Genomic DNA, 24,203 nt, shown 5'->3' with positions numbered 1-24,203 from the left:
AGAAGAAGAAGAAGAAGAAGAAGAAGAAGAAGAAGAGGAGGAGGAGGAGGAGGAGGAGGAGGAGGAGGAGGAAGAAGAAGAAGAAGAAGAAGAAGAAGAAGAAGAAGAGGAGGAGGAGGAGGAGGAGGAGGAGGAGGAGGAAGAAGAAGAAGAAGAAGAAGAAGAAGAAGAAGAAGAAGAAGAAGAAGAAGAAGAAGAAGAGGAGGAGGAGGAGGAGGGGGAGGAGGAGGAGGAGGAGGAGGAGGAGGAGGAGGAAGAAGAAGAAGAAGAAGAAGAAGAAGAAGCAGCAGCCTGCGGATGGCAGAGGCAGTGCTGGCATCTGTAACTGAGGCTGCCCTCCCCGTGATGTAACATTTATTCTGCCCCACTGCTTTCCTGCTTTCTATGATCAATTTGTCGCAACGGATTGGTATTTATTTCTTACTGTGAACTTGGCTCTGTGGACAAAAATGGAATAGAAGTCTCAGCTTTGGACAGATTCGCAGTCCCATAGGGAGAGAGAGAAATGAACAATAGCACAGTGAGGTGGGTGCTGCCCGGGGAGGGTGCGTGGAAGCCCCAGGAGGGAGATGGTCCCCACGCCCTATTTGGTCTTAATGAGCAAGGTCAACAACCACACGGGGGAGTTGGGGAAGGGGTCTGAAGGAGATGTTCACTGGCAGAAAAGAGGCAAGATGAGGCTGTGTATAGGAGTCCAATCCGGACTGTGTGGGTGTGGCAGTTGGTCAAAAGCAGGATAAGAGGAGGGAGACAAGGTTGTCCTGTTAGGCGGGTGAGTTATGGAGAAGGGCTATGTGAGTAGAGCTCTGGAGTCTGATGATGCTCTACAGACAGACAGCAGTCACTGATGGCAGTGACCCCCACCAGTGGGAACACCCGTGGGAGGAGGGAGCAGGGACACCTGACTGGACACTATGGACATAGTTCATTCAAGATGTGGTGAGCATGTAAAGGGAGGCAGTGCCAGTAAGGAGGGCAGGAAAGGGGAATATTGGGAGATACTATAAGGCAAAAATCACAGGGACTTGGGGAATGAAGGAAGCAGGAATGATACCCAGGGATCAGGCATCTAAGAGAGGAGGAGAAGGAGATCCAAAAACTGGAGCATCAGGTCAGCCAAAGGAATGAAAGTTTCCAAGGAGGGAGTGAGCCTGAAGATCACACACTGCACGGAGGGGCATTTTGGACGCCAGTCTCCAGATCTACCCCCCACTTCACCTCATGCTAGCACAGCTCTCTCTCTCTCTCAAATAAATAAATAAAATCTTAAAAAAAATATATAAAATCAAGGTACGATTTTTTTTAACACTGTATGTGTGTGCCTGTGTGTGTACCTGTGTGTGCATGCGTGTGTGTGTGTGGGGTGTGCGTGTGTGGGCTAAAGGGGAAGGTTCCAAAAAAGCAGGGAGAGGAAGTGATAACCGGAAAACACAGAGATTATTCTTGGCTGAGTCTAGACCAGGGCAAGCATGGTCATGCAGGCACAAGAAATATCTTCAGACCCTATCAAAAGAGCCCTAAATAGGACAGGTCCCCAGGAAGCACACACTAAAGAGTGAAATGCCTGGTCTTACACCTGGTTTTACCTTCCAAGTTGGGTCAATGCCCTGAATCTGTCTCCCACTTTCCCTCCATCCTGCCCTCTCTGTCTTTCTCTTGTGCCATCTCTGGAAAAGTCAACCCAACACATGCAGCAAGAGGAGCTGCAGATGGGACAATTAATCTAACCCCTTACTCTGCTGTCAGGATCACCCCTGTTATGGATGACAAGAGGAACTGCATTTGTAATAGTCAAGTGATGGATGCTGTCGTCAGCTAAGAAAGGTGTATGATCTTAATATGGGCTGTGTGCCTTGGCTGTGGAACCTGTGAGTGTTCTCACTGCCACATTCCTATCTTCTTAATATGATGAACTAAGAAACCAGACTTAATTACAAAAAGGTCTGAGATGAGAGTTTCTTAAAGTCACTCTAAACTCTCAGTAGAGAGACTTGATTCCTAGTGGAATGAGGGTACATTCCAAGTGCTATTCGTTTTTAAGCACCTTTTGAAGTCTCACTCTGCCAAGGTTTAACGGAAGTCAATAGTTAGGATTTTTCATGACCGTTATCAATAAAGCCTGTGGTCAAATAAAAACTGGTTCAATTGCCATGACTGGAGCAGCCACCGATGTGTCAGGAATAACGTCACGTAGCTATGCTGTTAGATTTTGTTACTGGTTCTGGGCTGCAGCAGACTCAACAGGAGGCAGGAAGGATAGGACAGGAGATGTACCAGCGATTCAATGCTCATCACCCACCCGGGCCACGCTCCCCAAACAGCAAGGTTTCTGTGAGCCCCTTAGGAACACAGAAGAGGCCAGCCCTCCTGGGAATGGAGGAGGCGAGCGATGCCTGGGTGCCTCATGTAAAATGAAGCAGCACTCACCCCCTCCTCCATCGCCTCTCCAACAGCAAGCAGCCCAAATTACGGACCAGGGAACCACGGCCCACCCGGTTGGTTAGTCGGAGAGAGGAGTGGCCGGTGTCAGAACCTTGACGCCCGCGTCCTGCCTCCCTTCTGCCTCTCTGTGTAGGAGACACATATTTGAGGCTGCTGCAAAGGAACGATGCAATTAAAAGTATCAAATACAACTTTCCACTAACCGTAGGGCTTTTTCCTAATATATAAGCTTTTTAGTCAAAGGACATAACAATATCTTGAAAGGGGTGTTCCAGATGATACGAACCATCGCCACTGCAATGCCTTGAGTTAGAAAGCTTATTTCTGCTTCATATATTGTTTCCCACATTATGAAAGAAGCTCATATATATTTTTTTGTTTGCCCTTTAGATACAAGCACTGGAGTCAGAGAGCCCCACAAAATATATATACCCCTTTACTACGACTGGCCTTTCTGAATGGTGTGGTGCTTTAGAAAAGCACAGTTGAACTACACACCTGGCTTTCTCCTGCTGTCTGTTCTCTATGATTCACTCTAATATTGGCGTTGTCCCTAAGGCTCAAACTAGGAAATTACAAATTGACAAACAGGGTATTTAGCTTCCCTTGGCTGAACCGGTCAGCATGCTCCAGTGACCCCTCAGGGTCAGAGTCCGGAGACTCCCTCCATCTGGTTTTGTTCCCTCACAGACCTGAGGAATGGAAAAGCTTCAGCTTATTTCATTTCAACGAGAGGGGCACGGAGAAGGAAAAATCACTTTTCTGGTTTGCAGCACCGTTTTTACCAAACCATTCTTTTAATCTTCCTTTAATGCCCTGAACTCCATCTTGAGAAAAGACCACCTTTTCCCAAAGCAATGTAGCTCCACCCAAAGCAGAGCCTGCGGATTTCTGCACCTGTACTCTCTCGGCTGGAAATGGGTCTTCAGGTGACCTGGAGATCAATTCGACACAAAACTCCCTGGAGGGCTTCAGGATCTCAGCACCCACGGGGGGGGGGGGGGGGTGTTAAAGATCCTGGGATTCCTGTGGCCAGGTAGGGTCCCACGTGCACCGCATAAGCTGGGGCGCCGCGCGGGTGACAGCGGCTTCCAGGCGCCCCCAGGGGGCGGGCGCCGCGCTGCAGAGCGCAGGACTCCCGCGGGCACAGGCGCGACAGGCGCCCCGGGGCGGCGCGGGGAGGCGGGCCAGAGCCGCACGTCGGGAAAGGCGGCAGCTGCCCCTAACTTCTGAGCTCAGGACCGAAGCCGGGGACGAGGTTCGGCAAAGGGAGCGGGGCGGCCGGGAAGGAGAGCGGGGCCGGCGGAGGGTCGGCCGGGCGCGGGCGGGCGCCCCCCCGCGTTCCGGGGCCTGCGGTTCCCGAGCACCGACAGGATGACCAGGAGGTTGCCCACGACGTCGGCCGCCGAGCGGACCACGAGCACCGCGGACAGCGCGGCCGGACGGTCCCGGGGGCCCGCGCCCCGCCCCCGCCCCCGCCAGCCCCGCCCCCGCCCCCGCCAGCCCCGCCCCCGCCAGCCCCGCCAGCCCCGCGCCCCGCCCGCCCGCCTCGCGGCTCCTGGACACCGAGCGGTTCCCGGCATCGCGACGGTCCCCGCCGTGCCCTGGGGGCGCCCCGGGGCGGGGGAGGGAGGAGGCGCCGAGAGGAGGCAACCAGGCGGGGGCGGAGCGCGGGGGGCTGCAGGCGCGGGAGGACGTGGGGTGCGGGCGCAGTCGGAGGGCTGCGGCGCTCCTCCCTCCCTCCTCGGCGGTGGCTGACCCAGGAGAGGCTAAGACCCAAGACCGGCCCGTGGCTGGCTCAGCTCAGGCCTCAATTCCCGAGAGCACCTCCCGCACCCGAGATCCCAGAGCCGCTCCTCGCCTCACCCCCAGGAGAGGCTGTGCCCAGGAAGTGGCACCCAGGCGTGCCGACTGGAGAAGGTGCTGCGGTGGGGACCTGCCGACCTGTGCTTAGAAGGGCAAGGTTTGAGGCCCCTACGGGGGCTGTGCAGCTCCAAAGAGAACGTGGCCCCCCGGGGTATGGGAACAGATCCCAGGGCAAAGTAGGGCAGAGGAGAAGAGCAAGTCCTTGCTATTTATTTATCGAGCACTTGTTGATCTTGGGAGACACTGATGTCTCTGCTCTGTCCTCTTTATCCTGAAGACGTCTTTCGTTTTTTTAAGATTATTTATTTATTCATGAGAGACACAGAGAGAGGCAGAGGCAGAGGGAGAAGCAGGCTCCCTGCAGGGGAGCCAGATGTGGGACTCGATCCCAGATCATGATCCGAGCCAAAGGCAGATGCTCAACCTCTGAGCCACCCAGGCATCCGTTAAAGATGTCTTTAAGCCAAGACACCTACTGATACATGAACATCTATTCAGATATAACAATCCTCAAATAGATGTGTAGTCAATACTGGTGGTAATTATAATGTGGTTTTGGAGGGCTTTGGAACAAAAAGAAGAGTAAAACGTGACTACTGGAAAGAAAGAACTAAGATGCTTTTTATTTAAACTGTTTGAGCACTTGCTCTGATCAAAGCAAAAGCTAACCTCTTCTGAGGGTGAATCTTATGCCAAGCAGTGTCCTAGCACCTTTCACATCAATAAAACCACTAAAATCGAAATGATTGACAATTTTAAATTTGAGGAAGAGGTGAAGCACCTGGATACATTGCTTTCATGAGAATGCAAAATGGTATAACCGCTTTAAAGAGCTGCTTGATAGTTTCTTACACCATCCTATGACCAGAATGGAGATAAATATGAAACACATGTCCACCAAAAAAAAGACTCATTGCCAGGATGTCTGGAGCAACTTTAATGATAGTAGCCTAAAACAGCCCAAATATCCATGAATTAGTGGACAAATTGTGTACATTCATACATGGAATACCATTCAGCAATAAAAACTACTGATCTACACAACATGGATTAATCTCAAAAATACTGCATTGAACAAAAGAAGGTGGACACAAAAGAGAACATACTCTAGAGTTCATTTATATGAAGTCAAAAGGTGAGGAAAATTAGCTTATGGTGATTTATGCCTGTAAGGGTAAGGATTGACCAGGACAGAGGGCAAAATAAATTTCTGAGGTGCTATTTGTATGTTATCTTATGTAAATATAATATGTGTATTTTCTGTAAATTACACTCTCCCACTTCCATCCTATCCCAGCCCCCAAGAAGCAAAAACATAAAGGAAGAGTGCAGGGGAAAGGGAGGGGATGATTCAGGAGAAGGATGTGATTATTGGAGAACAAACTCCTTGAGAAATGAGCCCATCCCAAGCCCAAGGAAGGAATATTATTGTTAGCAAGGAGAGGCTACACCCCCAGGACCGAAAGGTAGCAGAAGTCAGGCACAAAGTCCAAAGAGTTTCTCGATTGGTGTGAGAAAATGAGGGAGCTGCCCCTGGCTGCTCTTGGCTCAAGGGGTTTGAGGCTACCTCATTAGCCAAGATTTGAGGGAAAGAATGTGGGAGGTTTGAAGACAGGAGAAGGTATAATATGTCATTTCAGAAAATAAGTACACTAACTAGGAGCCGTGGCAGATGTGTCAGGAGAGCCAATACCCCTGAGCAGCTTCAGATCATGGCTTTAAGTGAAGCCAGGCAGCCTCATGGGGTGGTTGTCAATCAGCAACTTGGATCTGCTCAGGACAGGTACTGGGGGGGGGGGGGGTGTCTTCAGCTGAGATTGGCGATTGTCCGCAAGGAGTAACAGAAGGAAGTGAAAGGCACGATGGGAAGGTCGATGCTAGGATCTACGTTAAATGAAGGATGCTGAGAAAACAGGTGGAGGGTAGGGGTGAGCAGGCTGATGGGCTGTGAGACAGAGATGGGATCAAGGGATTGGAGGGGCTGAATTCAAAGAACTGTGGTGGGTGAACTTGAAAAAATAGGTTGTGATATTGAGAGAGTGGCTTGTTTGAAACTTGCCTGAGATTTCTTAGGAGTGCAGATTCTGTTGAAGTGAGGGCTCTCGGTGGGGTGATGTGGCTAGAGGAAGGCGAGGGAAAGTTCATTGGAAATGAGAAGGTCAAGGAACCGAGAAGCCCAAGCGTGGGTATCGTGGTGGTGAGAGAAAAGGGAAAGTGAGTCAGGGGGTGAATCCCAGGGAATGGAGAGAAATGACCAGCCAGTTGGTAAGAAAGGTGCAGGAAAAAGGAGAGACAGGGAGACAGCAGGATAGTGTGAATGTCACGGGCTGTTTTTTGTTTTGTTTTTAAGATTTTATTTATTTATTTGAGAAAGAGATTAAGAAACAACACAAGCAAAGGGAAGGGGCAGAGGGAGAGGGAGAAGCAGACTCCTCACTGAGCAGGGAGCCTGACTCAGGGCTTGGTCCAAGGATCTTGGGATCATGACCTGAGCCGAAGGGAGATGCTTAACTAACTGAGCCACCCAGGTGCCCCATCACGGGCTTTTTTCAAAGAAGGGATAACCATACTTTCCTTATTCTTACGTAGACACGTGTATCAAACATATAGTGGCACTTCTGTGGCTTTCAGCAGCCCTCATAACAGTAGGTGAGTTGAATACAAGATAAATTTCCCCAGTTCAGCACACCAATAATCCCCTAATACACACACATTTGGTTAATTGAGTATGAAACAGAGGAAGTGGCCCTGTGCTGCCCTGGGATGTGATCATGCTTATGTCCACAACAGTGTATCTCAGACCTTCGGGCCCTAGGAATTGGGGTGCTCTCTGCCTAAGAAGTCAGCATTATATCCTGGCACAGCGGACCAGACTGTGACTCAAAAGGGCAGGGAAATTGTACTGCAACTTTGGAAGACAGTTTTATGGTTTCTCACAAAACTAAGCACGCTTGATGATGATTGTCATATGATACGGCAATCACACTCCTTAGTATTTACCCAAAGGAGTTGAAAAATTATCTCCATACTAAAACCTACACATGGATGTTTATAGCAGCTTTATTCATAATTGCCCCAAATTGGAAGCAACCAAGATGTCCTTCAGTATATTAATGGGTAAATGAACTGTGGTGCATCCAGACAATGGAATATTATTCTTCACTAAAAAGAAATGATCTATCAAGCCACAAAAACACATGGAAGAACCTTAAGTACATATTCCTAAGTGAAAGAAGCCAACCTAAAAAGGCTACGTGCGATGTGATTCCAACTATATCACATTCAGGAAAAGGTAAAATTATGGAGAGAGTAAAAAGATCAGTGGTTGCTGGGGATTAGGGGAGACGGAGAAAGAGATGACTAGGCAGAGCACAGGGGAGGTTTAGGGCTGTGAAACAACTCTGTATGAGACTATAGTGGTGAACTGGTGTCATTATACATTTGTTCAAACTCCTACAACACCAATAGTGAACCCTGATGTAAACCATGGGCTTTGAGTAATGATGATGTGTCAATGTAACTTCATCAATTGCAACAAACATACCACTCTGGGGGAGTGGATATTGATAATGGGGGAGGTCATGCAGGTGCAGGTGAAGTATGGGAACTCTGTACTATCCCCTCAATTTTGCTGTGAACCTAAAACTGCTCTAAAGAGGGAAGGGGAAGATGCTCCAGGACTCATACAGCCTCAGCCAAAACAGAATCCACGCCACTATCAACAAGACCAACTAAAGCAAACCTAGAGAGGAAAGTCCTGATGGTGAAGAGATTGGAGCTAGGGTACCTACGGTGATGGGGGGGGGGTGCCCCAATTTAAGAGACAAGTATCATATTGGAGAAACTGAGAAGACATCCCAGAAGGAGTGAACTCAGGGTGGAGAGGCTAGACTGGGCTGGAGAAGTGGGCAGGACCCGGTCCAGATAGGCACCAAAGCCAGGACTTGAGGCCTCTGGACTTGTCCCCGTGCGATGAAGTCTGTGAGGGTTTGTCAGACATCTGCACCCTGCGCTCTTTTGCAGGCTTCCCTTCCAATGCAGAGCCGATGTCTGCCACAGAAAGCAGTTCCCACGCTGACTCTTCAAGTGTAGAAGAGCGGTGATTGCTTCAGTGTTCCAGCCTGATGACCTCTTAACATGAGCGGATTCTTTCCACGATAGACAAAACTAACAGGCAACAGTGGCTGCCAACAGTGAAATAAAATGATATGGGAAGAAAAAAATCACACCCTGGAGAAGGAAGGGGGGAGAGACAAAAGAGGGAGATTCAAGATTCCTAGCTGTTTTCTCAACCGAATCAATCAATATCTGGAACACCTACGGAGAGTTCTTGTGTTACAAAAATGAGCAGGGCTGATGTCCCTACATCTGCCCCCAAGTCCAAATGCAAATCACATACGTTCACAGAAGCTCAGCTTCCCGCATCCAAACAATAGTACCTTTCAATCTGGATAGTACTTGAAACCTTTTCCAAACCACTTTACACAGGCCATCTCATGTCCCCTTATAACATCTCAGCAAGGCCCGGGAGGCAGGTACAATTGGTCCCCTGGAAAAGAGAGGAACAGGCCATCGGAGATAAGTCACTTGCCAAGGTTGGTGGCTGATGAGTGGCCAAATATGGGTCTGTAAACCTGCTGTCTAACAGAATCCATTTCTTCTATTGATGGCTTCTTTTATGATGGCTTTTACTCTCAGTATGAAATATACAAAGAATATAATTGAAATTTTCTGGAGGTCATCAGTTTGCAACCTGTCTTGCCCTTTTACTTATTTTTTGTTTTTAAAGATTTTATTTATTCATGAAAGACATAGAGAGAGAGAGAGGCAGAGACCTGGGCAGAGGGAGAAGCAGGCTCCCTGTGGGGAGCCCGATGCCAGACTCAATCCCAGGACTCTGGGATTACAACCTGAGCCAAAGGCAGACGTTCAACCACTGAGCCACCCAGGTGCCCCTGTCTTGACCTTTTAATAATACTATAAATGATAATGATAGCAGCCGCAGCTAATAGGGAGTGTTTACAGTGTGCTAAGCACACGAGGCATATTGGTTTCTCACTTAACTCTCACCATCTCTATGAGATGGATACTATCACTGTGCACTGTGAAGGGACTCAGAGAGGTTAAGAAATCTGCCTGAGGTTGCCCAGCTAGTGGATCTAGGAGCTAAAATTAGAACCTAGGTTGATTCCAGGACGGGGTACAGTCTCGTTCTGGCATCAGGGAATATTAAAACGTCTGGACTCTTTTCCACCTCAGGAGAAGGATGAGGAAGCTTGATGATGTTGGGCAGTTTGAACCCTGAGAGAAAATGGTTCTGTGGGTTTTGCAAAGATCTTATGTAGATCACTTAGAAGGTATACCACTGCCACACATTGGGAAGCTGCCCTAATCTTTTTCAGAAGTGAAGAATAGTTTGGAAAGAGGGACATTGTAAAACAAAAGAGTAGAAACAAAACAAAACAAAACAAAACAAAAAACCCACCAACCATCTTCTAGGCAGTCTTCCTCCTGTTACCCAGCCCACGCCCATGCCGGAGACCAATAGGGGACCCATGACCTAGCAGGGCTGGACAGGGTCAGAGCCTCAAATTCTCTCCACTGCTAGTTGCATGATCTTTACCTTTCTGACTTTTTCATTCCCTTCAGGGGAAACCTCAGGGTGAGAGTTAGTGCCCTGGTTATTTCAGACTTGCATCTAATCTAACAGTTCAATGTTCAGCAGATTCCCTCAGAATCTGCTGAACGTCAGTGCAGTGCTTTTTTATTACTGTACACTGTCCAGAATAGATTATTTAGGGCAAGAAACTTCCACACACATATATACACAGTTAAAATGGTTTGATTTTTTTGCTTTATTAGAAGTTTTTTGTTTACGGTTTATAGTTTACCAAAACAATATACTTTCCTAGTAAAGAAAGATCATTATAAACTGCAAATCATAAAGCAGAAAGATTCATGGGTAAGAGCTGAACCAATGTTGTGATGGTTTTAACTTTTACAAAGGGAAATTTATTTGGGATCCTAGTGCTTATTTTTAAAACCTGGGGACAGCGGGCCCCAGTGACAGGGAAATCAGACTGAAAACTGTGGAGGCCGAGAAAATTAAGGCCATTCCACCTCAAGTTTAGCATTAGCACAAGTACAGCCACCGCAGGCCCCTGGGAATAAGAGCTGAACTTTAGAAGAAAAACTGCAGAATGTCCTAGGCAGGGAATCCCATATCAGAAAGACAACAGAGCTCAGAGTGCCCTAGGCAGAGAAACCCCTATCAGATCTTAAGAAACTCCCCCACCCTTTCCCCCATATTGGAATGAAAAAAAAAAAAAAAGATTCCTCCACCCCTTCTGAAAATCCCCTAGACCAGCCCATAAAAAAACCAGATGTAACCCACTTCGGGGTCCAAGTCCCTGCTCCACTGTGTCAGGTACACTTGGACCCAAGCTCGAGCTTGTAAATAAACCCTCGTGTGTTTGCATCAGTGTCAGCTCCTTGGTGGTTTCTCGGATTCGCAATCTTGGGCACAACAAGACAAGCTATTTGGGAAGTGAGGCTCTGGCCAGAACATTCTGGTCCAGGGGCCAGCATGGACCCCCTCCCCCAGGGCAGAGGGTACTACCAGATGGTCCTGGAGCCTCAGCTGGATGGGAGGTGGAATCAGCCTCCTGGCTCTCGGGAGCACGTTCATTACCAAAGCCTTCCCAGGGTCCTCTGAGATGCCGGTATCAGCCCAGGCCTCTTCCCCAGAGACCCGCTGTTAATCAGCCCAAAGGACCTCAGGCGATAATGTTGCATTTTTGTCTCTAAGGCCAGTCAGTAATAAACTCAGCCTAGGACAGAATTTTGTTTGTTTGTTTGTTTATATTTTTTAGAGAAGGAGTAGGGAGAGGCAGAGGGAGACGGAGAGCAAGAATCTTAAGCAGGCAACACACCCAGCACAGAGCCCATTGTGGGGCTCGATCTTAACTCTGAGATCATGACCTGAGCTGAAATCAGGAGTTTATGGCTTGACCAACAGAGTCACCCAAGTGCCCCTAGGGCAGAATTTTAAACATGAGTGATTCATCCTAGGTTCTTGTGGTTGCTTAACTACAGCTATTTTTTTTTTTTTTTTCTTCTGGCGAGGTTAATTAGCTAGGACCTGGCCTGGCCTGGTCCTCAAACTAATGTCCACAGCCACGCTGAAGCTTCTTTATTGTAGATTTGAGTCTGTTTCTATGCTTGGAGGAGCAGTTCTTAATAATGCTGTATGGGAATGTCTGTATCTTTGTCCCCAAAGCCACCCATCCTAGACAAGTTTTGTGAGTCATCAAAGAAGGTGTGGATTGAACATGGAAAGGCAGCTTGTTCGTAGGGGCCTGCCATCACCTGTGCTGTCAAGCAGGAGGCGGAACTCCTCCCACCAATCAATCAGTTGACCCCCTCAAATCCATCATTGAAGGCATGGATAGTTAGTTGTGCAAAATGGTCTATCCTCAGAGGAGACTGGACTCTTCATCCAGGCCCCAGAACATCACAGCAGTAGATGAGCACTTGGGTGAAGTTCCAGAGAATTCACTGCCTGCTATTACCATCCAACCCATGCCGGTGGCCCGTCAGTCCCAGACTCCATTCCTGCACACAGGATCCTTCTGGAATCCAGGACCAAAATGAGGTTGCTTCTCTTATAGGGTCCCCAGACCTCCCATGGGCACTCTCTGTAATTCCTCCTCTTTTTCCTTCTTCATGTTCCTTGGCCAGGCTTCATCTAATAAGAAGTGTTGTTTGTTGACCATATCTGGATAATGTGTTACCACTTACCTCTGCAAATCCTAAAAACAATCCTCTAAGGTAGATAAATTCATTATCGATGCTTTACAGTTGGGGGACAGGCATAGAGACATTACCTAACTTTCCCAAGGCCAGACAGTCAAGAGCTGGGTATTTCTGATTCCTTTTGACTGCGACTGTCTTCCTGGTAATAACACCTCTGAATATACAATGTGGTAGTTAACTCTGAAGCCAGATGACTAGATGTGTGACCCTGGGCAAGCTGCTTAAACTCCCTCATGTGCAAAATAGGGATAATAATGCTTAAATCACAAAGATGTTGTGAGGTATTAAATGGGAAGGGAGATAGTGCTTGACTCATAAGTTAGCACTTTTTTTATTGTTGTGTGTTCAGGGGCTTTCACATCTATATTTCATTTCATCCTCAAATGCAGAGACAGGAATGTTCTCATTTTATGCTGAGGTCCCTGGAAATGAGTTAGGCTGCCCAGGGCTTGACAGCCAGTGGGGAAGCCAGGGGCAAAACCAGATTTCCAGACCCCTCCACTGGACCTCCGCTGTGGGAGGATATAGGTGGCCCACCCTAAGTTCAAAAGCATCTTAGGTTTCAACCTTGTGAGACTGCCACATGCCAGGCTCACAAGATAACTGACTCAGCAGAACAGGCTGGCTCCTGCATCAAATGTTCAGACCCACAGTCCACACGCATGAAAAAGTATAACTGGTAAAGTTATAAATGCCCTTTGCACATATAAAAATGTTTCTGGAATCCAAACCTTGGAGCAACCACTTCAGACACGTTGTTGTGGGTCTTACCTGGAGTGATTTGAGGCACTGAGAGTGAAAGAGCAAGCCTGTAGCCTCCACCAGACCTAAGGACAAGCTACAGCTCATGAGAACCCAGGTGCCCCTTCTACCCTAAAGAGAAGAGACATTCTCAGTATAAAGCCTCTGCTGATCCGCCACCGTGCATCTGCTGGGCCCGGCCACGCAGCACCTGCCTCTGCCCTCAGTGAGCTCTTCTTGCTATAAAAGCCAATCCTCGGACCTAGATTTTCCATGACATTCCTTTATGGTCAAAAATATCATACCCTGTTGTCAGACCTTGGGTTCTTCCTGTTCTCAGTTGGTAACATGCAGTCAGCACACTGTTGTCACCTTTGGTTGTTACTATTCTTTGTGGCACAGTTCAAGGTGACCCAATCTGGCTGCCTCCTTCTCTTCTCAGAACAAACATGAATATGACTACGGACGCACTGAGGAGCACTCTAGGTTTTATGTTTCTGCTTTTGTTTTATGTCTTGTGTGTACGGAGCAGAGGATTGCATATATACTACATGGTGACATATTTTAAGGTCCCTTTAACTTTCTCCCTCTCTTTTCCTAAAGTTGCTTTCCCTTCAGTCACCACCCTGAATCTCTCTCTTTCTCTCCAGCCTTTTCTCTGTTTTGCCCCAATCTTTCTCTTCCTTTCCAGACTCTTCTGAGTCCCTCTCCTCAGCAAACACTCAGGGCTTCTTTTCTTGTCTGCTGTCCTCCAACTGGAGGAAGGGAATTCCCCTTCTTAGAAAGCAGTAAGAAAGATGTGGAAACCATATCAATTATTTTTTTTTTCTATCACTCAAATACTGTTTTGTGATGGGAAGGACAGGAAGAGGTTAAACCTATATTAAATACCCATGATATGAGCAGCCCAGGTGGCTCAGTGGTTTAGCACCGTCTTCAGCCCAGGGCCTGATCCTGGAGACTCGGGATTGAGTCCCACGTCAGGATCCTTGCATGGAGCCTGCTTCTCGCTCTGCCTCTCTCTATATATCTCTGCGTCTATCATGAATAAATAAATAAAATCTTTAAAAAATGAATAAATAAATAAATAAAAAATGAATAAATACCCATGATATACCAGAGGTATTCTCATTTCATGGTCCAGTTAATATGTACCATCCATCCAGGTATATGGCAGCTCACCAAGACATAGGGTCCATTTCTTCAGGGAATGAAACCAGTTTTAACTGACCACACAATTATGGTACAGAAGGTACTTGCTAAATACTTGCTAAATATTTTAATTGGATGCCAAAGGTTGGAAGCATGAATAAAAATAAAAATACTGATGTCTGACTTGTCTTGAAAAGCTGGAGATTTGGTATTGCCTGGCCTGACACTAGTGAGCGTTAACTGTGGCTGCCTCTGCTGCCCACTCTGCAGGGCATCACCACCCTCTTCTGTGTTCTGGATACCAAAGTAAGTCCATTGTCATCTACCATCATGCTTCTACTATTTCCTTATGATAAATATAAAAATTAAATATCTCAAACATAGTTAAAAAGAGAATTAAGATGCCATGTGCTCCGTGCACCTACCCACTAGTCCCTGACCTCACCTGCTTGCTGCCTGTAAGTATTTGCCCACTCAAAGTAAGCCCACTTTACTGAGTAATTCTTTTCCAGCTCCCTTAGACACTTATACCAACAGGGGGCATGTATCCCCCAATTCTCAATGGACTAGAATGAATGCAATAAATCCTACAGGAAGCCTGTTTGTTTATAGTCTTCTCTACTGCTCTTTCCCTTCCCATTCCCTGCTGTGGCCCAGAAGTACTCCCTCCCTGGTCCACAGACAAATCCTGGAGTGCCTTTTGGGGCTTCAGCTAGTCTTAAATCTTCTGAAATATCAATGGCTGTGAAAGTAGAGGAAGTATTTCAAAAACGCCCTAGTAGCACTGTTACCAGTAAACCATGGTAGAGAGTTCCCAATGGCTGGGTTTGTTATAAGCCAAATCTAAGTTAGAAATGGACAGCCCAGAGTTCTGTGAATCAGCCAATTTAGTCCAGAAATTCATTTACAATTTTTTAAACCACTCGGTTTAGGCTCCCTTTCTCAAAAGAATAGGCCAAATTTTGGCAGTCTTGCCAAGGGCAGGGATTGAGGATGGGCATTAATACAGCAGAAAATGATATTATAAAATACCAATCCCGGGGTCCCCAGGTAGCTCAGTCAGTTAAGCATCTGCCTTTAGCTTAGGTCATGATCCCAGGGTCCTGGGATTGAGTTCTGTGTCAGACTCCCAGCTCAATGGGGAGTCTGCTTCTCTCTCTCCCTGCTGCTTGTGCTGTTGCCTTCTTTGTCTCTCCCAAATAAATAAATAAATAAATAAATAAATAAATAAATAAATAACATCTTTAAAAAAAAATTATCCATTCCAGATTTTCCAGTCCACCTAATCGTGTCTTTTGTCAGCAAAGACAATTTGGTAATTGGATAATCAAATGTGACCCAATTGTTAGGCCTCTGTAAATCTTTTCATATAAATACTTTTAAGGGTTCAGGAGAAAAAAATTATTGTCACGCCATCGGTCCAGGTCTTTTTTTGCTTTAGGAAATATGGTGGCTACCACTATATGGCTCCTTCCTCAGAGGCTGTGGTAAAGGTGTGATGCTAGGGCTGAGGAACTAAGGTACTACTCCTCAAGTGTCTTCACATGAGTGTCAACTTCACTTCTCATTACATCTACCTCCCTATATACTCCACTTCACCTTTATTTCATGCTTTTTTTGGCTCCCTTCTAGTTTCTAATATATGTATATGTTCCCCCTGGTTAGACCAAAACAGCTTGAGGATGGACTACACCTTCTTTTTCCTCTTTTGGCTACCTTAGTGCCTGATTAGAATCAAACACACAGTAAGTGTTTAAATGGCTTCTAGAATGAGTGGAAACTTTTTTTTTCTGTTGAGTAGGAACTCTGAAACACCCTCCATCACTTTCCCCAACTTGTCTCCTCGCGATCCCTCACTGCTCCCTCCTCGACACTGAGAGAAGCTCTGAGTGGGAAGGAGACTTTGGAAGGAAGAAGCCAGAACCAAACCTGCCTCCTGTTTTTCCCACTTCTATTTCTGCTCATTTTATTCTGAGTCTAGAAGACACATAAAAACTATCTGTTCCCCCAAAACTGAGGAGGAAGACTTTTCCAAGGCAGTAGTTGGGGTAGATTTTTTTTTTTAATGAAAAAAATATTATTTTTTTCTTGGCTTATTTATTTATTTGAGAGAACAGGAATGAGCGGGGGGAGGGGCAGAAAAAGAAGCTGACCCCCTCACATCCCCCAGCTGAGCAGGGAGCATGATGTGGGACTCGATCCCAGGACCAGGAGATCATGACCTGAGCCAAAGGCAGACACTTAGCTGACTGAGCCACCCAGGTGCCTGGACGATTTTTTTCTATGAAGAGAGTGGAGCATGAATGAGCATCACTGCATCATTACTGCCCGGCTTGTGAGCTCACACCAGAATGACTGGCTGGAGGCCATGCCCCAGCATGCAGTGCACTGCTGACTATGCAGGGTGAACCCAGCTCTTTTGATGGATGTTTTCAAGTATCCTCACACCATACCTCAAAACAATGCATTGGCATCCTATCCTTAATGCTCAAAAATGAATTTACCATAGCCATCCCTAGACCCGCTGATTCTCTTTTGTCTCCTTCTAAGATCTCTCATATTCATCCAATTCTTTCCATTTGCTCCCACTACCTGATGGGATATAGGATGAGAACTGCAAGAGCCTTTGGGTATCATCCCGCTCTCATCATTTTCCACATGGCAGCCTGCCTCCATTGCTTGCTTCCAACCCATTTTCCATACAGCAGCCTGGGCTCTATTTCCTTAACAAATCAGCTGACTCTCCATCTCAAAATGCCCCAGTGGTTCCCCTTCCCACTTAGAATAAAAACTCCAATGACTGCATGATCTGACCTCACATTTCCTACCAATGTTCCCTTCTCTCCGTTCATTGCAGCCTTGCAGGCCTCCTCCCCCAGAGAGTCTTTGCTCTCATGGATCCCCGTCTCTGAATCAGTGGCTACCCCCTTCCTAGGAGAGAAGCACCCCTCCACCTGTGAGCACCACCACACCACCCTGCTTCTTTTTCCTCCTGGCATTTAGTATCAACTGCAATTATCTATTCACTTATTTATTGACTTGTTTATCCGCTTTCTCCATGTGGGCAAGATATAAATAGCACACAGATTTCCAACTACATTGTTTTTTTGGGTAGATCCTCTCTTTTGGTGGAAGGATTCCTAAAAGGTGTAGTTGCATACATAAACTCTTTCCTCTGAATATTAACATCAGCAATCTCAGAGAAGTTCATTTTAGTCAGCACATTAAAGAATTATTGTTCACTTTTCTAGATATAACAATGGTATGATTGTTATGTATCTTAAGTCTTAACCTTTTAGAGATACATATTAAAATACTTAATATGAGGGGTGACTGGGTGGCTTAGTCGGTTAAGCATCTGACTCTTGGTTTCAGCTCAGGTCCCTCTGCTCTTCCCTACCCTGCCCCCACCCCTGTGTTCCCTCTCTCTGCCCTAAAAATAAATAAAATAATTTAAAAAATAAAATACTTAATATGAATGAAAAGATACAATATCTGAAAATTGCTTTAAAAGAATTTAGGGCAGGGCAATGGGGGGGAAATTGTAGAAGTGTTTATGAATAAATACCCACTTGTGGCTGCAAGTGGGTAATTATTAAAGTTGAATAATACATGGGAGTTCAGTATACTAGTCTTTCTACACCTGTACGTGTTTGAAATTTCCCATAATGAAAAGGAAGAAATAAAAAAGGTCTTACAGCATTTTCAGAGATGTGTCCTAGACATAAATTCTCTTTCATGTAGACAGACACACACTGTCTTCATTTCAGATCATGTCAACTCAAGCTCATCCTTGGGTTGGGCTATGGCCACCTCATTTTAGCAGCTGAAAAAGATCCATGACCTCCTCCCCTCACCCCACCCCCCCAAGAATGTTCACACATGAGAACAGGGAACTTGGATATGGTGTTCACGGATATGCTCCAGGCTCCCAGACCAACGCCTGGGGAAAAAAACATGCACTCAATAAACATGTAAACAAATTACCTATTTTGGTTCATGTCATCATCCTTTCTTCCAGGTCACTCAGACTACAACCGTAGGATTATCATTGCTGCTTTCTTCTCCACACTCCCTCTCACATGGGGATCCCTTCTGTCCATCCCCATTGCCAATGCCTTTCATCGCCATTTACCTCTACCCCTGCAACAACCCAGATAGGTCTCTTTATCCCAGCCTCCCCTCTATAGAGCATGTTTTACACACTACCAGAGAGTTCCTTCTAAAGCATTGTTGAAAATGTACTGAAATACTTGGCCTTTTATTAGTAATAAGCTTATTTTATATTTTCACAATGTCTTATAGATGGCAAAGCTCTTTCAGCTCTGTCATTTGATTTGATCCTCATGGCCTCTTGAGGCAGAAATTTTTCTCTTCATTTTACAGATGAAGAAACTGAGACTCAAAGACCAGAAGTTAAACAGCTATTAAGTAACAGCTTGAACAAGAAATCAGTGCTCTACAGAATAAAAGTTAATGGGAAGAAAGCAAACTACAGATTTAATGCAATCCCTGTCAGAATACCCAACAGCATTTCTCACAGAGCTAGAACAATTAATCCTGCAATTTGTATGGAACCACAAAAGACCTTGAATAGCTAAAGCAATCTTGAAAAAGAAGAACAAAACCAGATGCTTCATAATCCCAGATTTCAAGATATGCTACAAAGCTGTAGTAATCAAAACAGTATGGTATTGGCACAAAAATAGATACAGAGATCAATGGTACAGAATAGACAGCCCAGAAATAAACCCATACTTACATGGTCAATTTATCTTCAACAAAAGAGGCAAGAATATGCAATGGGAAAAGACAGTCTCTTCAACAAATAGTGTTGGGAAAACTGGACAGCTACATGAAAGAATGAAACTGGACTACTGTCTCATGCCATGCACAAAAATAAACTCAAAATGGATTAAGGACCTAAAAGTAAAACCTGAAACCATAAAAATCATAGAAGAGGGCACAGGAAGTAATTTCTCTGCTAATTGACTATAGCAACATTTTTCTAGATATGTCTCCTGAGACAAGGGAAACAAAAGTGAAAATAAACTATTGAGACCACGTTAAAAAAAAAAAAAAAAGGATTCTGCACAGAAAAGAAAACAATTAACAACACTAAAAGACAACCTACCAAATGGGAGAAGATATTTACAAATGACATAGGTGATAAAGGTTTAGTATTCAAAATATAAAAAGAACTTATACAACTCAACACTCAAAAAACAAACAATGCAATTAAAAAATGGGCAGAAGACATGAACAGACATTTCTCCAAAGAAGACATCCATATGGCCAATGGACATATGAACAGATGCTCAACATCACTCATCAGCAAGGAAATGCAAATAGAAGCCACGGTGAGATAGCACCTCACATCTGAGAACGGCTAAAATAAAAAAATACAAGAAATAACAGGTGTTGGCAAGGATGCAGAGAAAAAAGATCCCTGGCGCACTGTTTGTGGGGATGCCAACTGTTGCAGCCACTATGGAAAACAGTATGGAGCTTCCTCAAAAAATTAAAAAGAGAACTACCACATGATCCAGTAATTCCACTACTGGGAATTTAGCCAAAGAATATGAAAACACTAATTCAAAAAGATATTATGCATCCATATGTTTACTGCAGAATTATTTACAATAGCCAAGGTATGGAAGCAGCCCAAGTGTTTATCAATTGATCAGTGGATAAAGAAAAAATGATATATATATATAAAACAATGGAATATTATTCATCTATTAAAAGGAATGAGATCTTGCCATTTGCAACAAGATGGATGGATCTAGAGAGTATAATGCTAAACAAAGTAAATTGTCAGAGAAGGACAAATACCATGTGATTTTAGTCATGTGTGGAATTTAAGAAACAAAACAAAGGGGGGAAGAAAGAGACACACCAAAACACAGACTCTTAACTGTAGAGGAAACAAACTGATGGTTACCAGAGAGGACGTGGGTAGGAGGATGGGTGGAACAGGTGACAGGGATTAAGAGGACACTTACAGTCCTGAGCACTGAGTAATCTATAGGATTGCTGAATTGTTATGAAGCCATGGGGTTGCAGCACTCTTTGGGTTAGTGACAGTATGATAGAATACCGTCAAAAGATTGTATATTGTCTGTTTGTAAAAATGCATGTTCAAAAGAGAAAAATAATCATCTAGTACTTTTTCTGTCAGTCGAGTACTGCCTGACTGCACTTCTACCTTATGTCACAGCACACTTTCCTAGACTCAGGAACATGGACTGTGCCCAACCACTCCCATGTAAGTCAAGAACATCCTTCCTACTAATTGAAAGCCACAAGACTAGGGACAGAGTCAGATTCATCTATATATACCCTCATTTAGAAACATATCCATATACGGTTCTTTCTAACCTAAATGGGGTGACATTTTCTTTTCTTTTTTCAGAGAGAGAGGGCATGTGAAAGTGGACATGGGAGCAGGAAGGTGCAGAGGAAGAGACTCTTATTTTTTTTTTTTATAAAATCTTTTTTTTAAAATTTTTTTATTTATTTATGATAGTCACAGAGAGAGAGAGAGAGAGACATAGGCAGAGGGAGAAGCAGGCTCCATGCACCGAGAGACCGATGTGGGACTCTATCCCGGGTCTCCAGGATCGCGCCCTGGGCCAAAGGCAGGCACTAAACCGCTGTGCCACCCAGGGATTCCGAGAGAGACTCTTAAGCAGGCTCCACACCCAGCACAGAACCCATCATGGCTCGATCCCATGACCCTGAGAACATGACCTGAGCTGAAACCAAGAGTCAGATGCTCATGATTGAACCACTCAGCTGCCCCTGGGGTCACATTTTAAACATTAGTCTTCAATTATGATGCAAACTCCGTAAAGGCAGGAATTTTGCCTGAATTGCTCACTGCCACATTTCTTGCATTTATACCAGTGTTTGAAATAAAAGTGCTCTGTAAATATTTTCTCTATGAATAAAGTGACTCAGTTAGCTTATTTCTTGCTTATAATGTCTTAGAGATCTTTCCATGCCAGTACATGAATAGATCTATTGGATCCTTTTGAATGGCTATCTAGCATAACCAACACCCTATGGCATTTATATTCTTTCAAATTTTTCATATTTTAAACAGCATCATAATGATCATCTCCATTTATATAAAGTACACACATATGCTTGTAATTCTTATAGAAATAATTCCTAGACTTGGACTTTATGGGGTCAAAGGGCACATACTTTAAAAATCTTGAAATATAGGCACCTGGTCCTCCTAAAAGACTATATCAATTTGTAGTTCCAACACCAGAGTATGAGTGTCTATTTCTTTATTTTTTAAAATTTTATTTATTTATTCATGAAAGAGAGAAAGACAGAGAGAGAGAGAGAGAGAGAGAGAGAGAGAGGCAGAGACACAGGCAGAGGAGAAACAGGCTCCGTTGCAGCAAGCCTGATAGGGTACTTGATCCCGGGACTCCAGGATCATGCCCTGGGCCGAAGGCAGGCACTAAGCTGCTGAGCCACCCAGGGATCCCCAAAAGTGTCTATTTCTCTTTTGCCTTGCTAACCCTAAAAACTATCTGTCTTACTTGGCCAAATGGATCTTAGTCCCCATCCCCCTTTTCAGGAGAAAGGGAAGACAGACAGAGGAAAGTGGGAAAAATACAAAAGAAAGGTGGCACGTAAAGGAAGTGAAAATGTGCCTGGCTGGGTCTTCCAGGGAAAAATGGACAAGAGGCATTTCATTTGTGTTTATAATTTTTATATGGATGGGGCACCTGGGATGCCTGGGTGGCTCGGTGGTTGAGCGTCTGCCTTCAGCTCAGGTCATGATTCTGGGGTCCTGGGATCAAGTACCGCATTGAGCTCCCACAGGAAGACTGCTTCTCCCTCTGCCTATGTCTCTGCCTCTCTCTGTGTCTCTCATGAATAAATAAATAAAAACTTTAAAAAATAAATTTTATGTGGTTAATGCTGAATCTAAAACATTTTTTGGGCCAATGGTGCTTTTCTCTGAAGTATTGTGGTAAGGTTGTCAGAACACAAGGAATTGCTGCCGGAAAAAAAAAAAAAGAAAGGAAATTATAATTTAATCTCCATTATATTGCAGGATTATCACCATATATATGAAGAACAAAATATTTGTCAAGGCATTTTCGCCTATGGTGTCATATATAATATTCACAAGAACTCTGTTGGCATGTTTCTCCATTATTATTGATTATCTGAAGTACAGAAAATTCAAGTGATTAACCCAACATCACTCAGTTAAAGGCAAAGACAAGACTTAACCTCCTTCTGGCTCAGCCTGGTTTTCTTTCCTGCGGGGTTTGCATGGTTAGTCAACTGCCCTTGAGTCGAATTCACTGCATTGAAAGCACATCAGACACTTTTCAGTGATTCTGTCCCAACAAGACACCTTCAATATATCACTCAGAGCTGATCATGCTGACATTATGTTATGGCTCTTAAAAGGAGAAAATGGTTACTAAGAAAAGAGCTCCTCTCTGTGTTCTTGACTCAAATTTATCACATCTTAAAGGGCACAGAGCCTTTGGAATGATCATGAAGATTCTTGCATATGTGCAGAATCTGCATTTCCTGAGAGGCCTAAGAGTACAGTCATTTAGAGTAGTGACATCAAAGCCCAGATTTCTACAATAAGTGTGTTCCAGGCAATCTAAAATTTCTCTTAAATCCTTTCAAGTTTCCATCTATTGCCTACGCTTCTGCTTTTCTAGGAATTTGTTACAGTCACACACCATTTTTTAGGTACCCCAATCTGTTAGCTACCCATTGCTACCTAATGATTCAATCGACGTCTTAAAATAGCAAACATTGATTATGTCACGGTTTCTGTGGGTCAGGAGTCCAGGGTGGTAAGCTGGGTGTCTCTGACTTGGGGTTTCTCACAAGCCAGCAGCAAAGATGCTGGCTGGGGCTGCAGTCATGTCAAGGTTCATGGGGGAAGACCTGCTTCCCAACTTGCTTGTTGACAGAACTTAGTTCTTTAGCTGTGGCCAAAGACAGCAGCTCCTTGCCACATGGTCCACCTGTGGAGCAGCCCACAACCTGGCAGTGTGCTTTCCCTCAAAGCAAGAGTCAGAGAGCAAGAAAGGGTGCCTAAGACAGAAGTTATAGCCTTTTTGGTACCTAATCTTGGAAATGACATCCCATAACTTTTTCCATATTCTTTTTTAATTAATGTATTTGAGAGAGAAAAGAGAGAGCACGAGAGCAGCAGTGAGGAGAGGGGGTGCTGAGGGAGAGGGACAGAATCTCAAGGAGACTGACTTGGGGCTCCATCTCATGACCCTGAGATCATGACCTGAGCAGAAACCAAGAGTTGGATGCCTAATCGCCTGAGCCACCCAGGCACTCCTTTCTCCATATTGTGTTTATTAGAAGTGAGTCACTAGGTGTAGGCCGCAGGCATGGGGAGGGATTACCCAAAGGCACAAATACCAGAAGGTGAACTCCCTGGGGGCTGTCTACCACAAACACCGTCTTACCACACACACCTTCCAGTCTCTCTTTCCTTTCTGTCTCCTGTCCTTCCTCCATCCCCTCCCTACTTCTTTCTACACTCACTGTGAGTCCACCAGGGCTCCCGAGGTACGCTGGGCTGGGCGCTGGGAATACAAAGCCCAAGAACACTGAAATCCCGGCCTATGGAGAAGAAAGGTCCAATAAGATAAAGGTTTCCCACAGTTCAGTCACTTACCCTTTGGCCATAATCATGGATTTCCTAAACATTGTCTTAGTCCAGGTTTTAAGTCTATTTGCTTCTAAAACATGACCTCCGGGATCCCTGGGTGGCGCAGCGGTTTGGCGCCTGCCTTTGGCCCAGGGCGCGATCCTGGAGACCCGGGATCGAATCCCACGTCGGGTTCTCCCTGCATGGAGCCTGCTTCTCCCTCTGCCTGTGTCTCTGCCTCTCTCTCTCTCTGTGACTATCATAAATAAATAAAAATTAAAAAAAAAAAATTAAAACATGACCCCCTCGCAAGCCAGCTCTTACCCCTGGCTGCCCATTAGCAATGCATACTGGAGGCTATTCAGCCTGTTCTTCCCACCGCCCCGCAGCTGCTTGTTGAATATCCCCAAGTGGTCCTCAGCTGGGGGGCGGCGGCTTCCCTGGGAGGAGACCACCCCCCCCACCCCCACCCCCACCCCCACCCCCACCCCCACCTCACCCCCGGGGGCCTTTAACC

The 24,203-nt window shown here is 45.4% G+C and overlaps 1 protein-coding gene across 1 annotated transcript in view; it reads right to left on the bottom strand.

Moving 5' to 3' along the window:
* MTNR1B (melatonin receptor 1B) overlaps positions 1-23,745 on the bottom strand; it is a 32,246-nt gene extending 8,501 nt beyond the window's left edge. The window contains 6 exon segments of the mRNA XM_077867633.1: positions 3,773-3,880; positions 4,127-4,211; positions 10,928-11,062; positions 16,845-16,947; positions 23,581-23,658; positions 23,714-23,745. Of these exon segments, the coding sequence (XP_077723759.1) occupies positions 3,773-3,880; positions 4,127-4,211; positions 10,928-11,062; positions 16,845-16,947; positions 23,581-23,658; positions 23,714-23,745 (541 nt within the window).
* Positions 23,746-24,203: the final 458 nt, after the last annotated feature.

The sequence above is a fragment of the Canis aureus genome, chromosome 23, assembly GCF_053574225.1.
Source record: "Canis aureus isolate CA01 chromosome 23, VMU_Caureus_v.1.0, whole genome shotgun sequence".
Taxonomy (NCBI): Eukaryota; Metazoa; Chordata; class Mammalia; order Carnivora; family Canidae; genus Canis; species Canis aureus.
The sequence above is the reverse complement of the archived record's forward strand: the minus strand, read 5'-3'. Positions and strand labels throughout refer to the sequence as shown.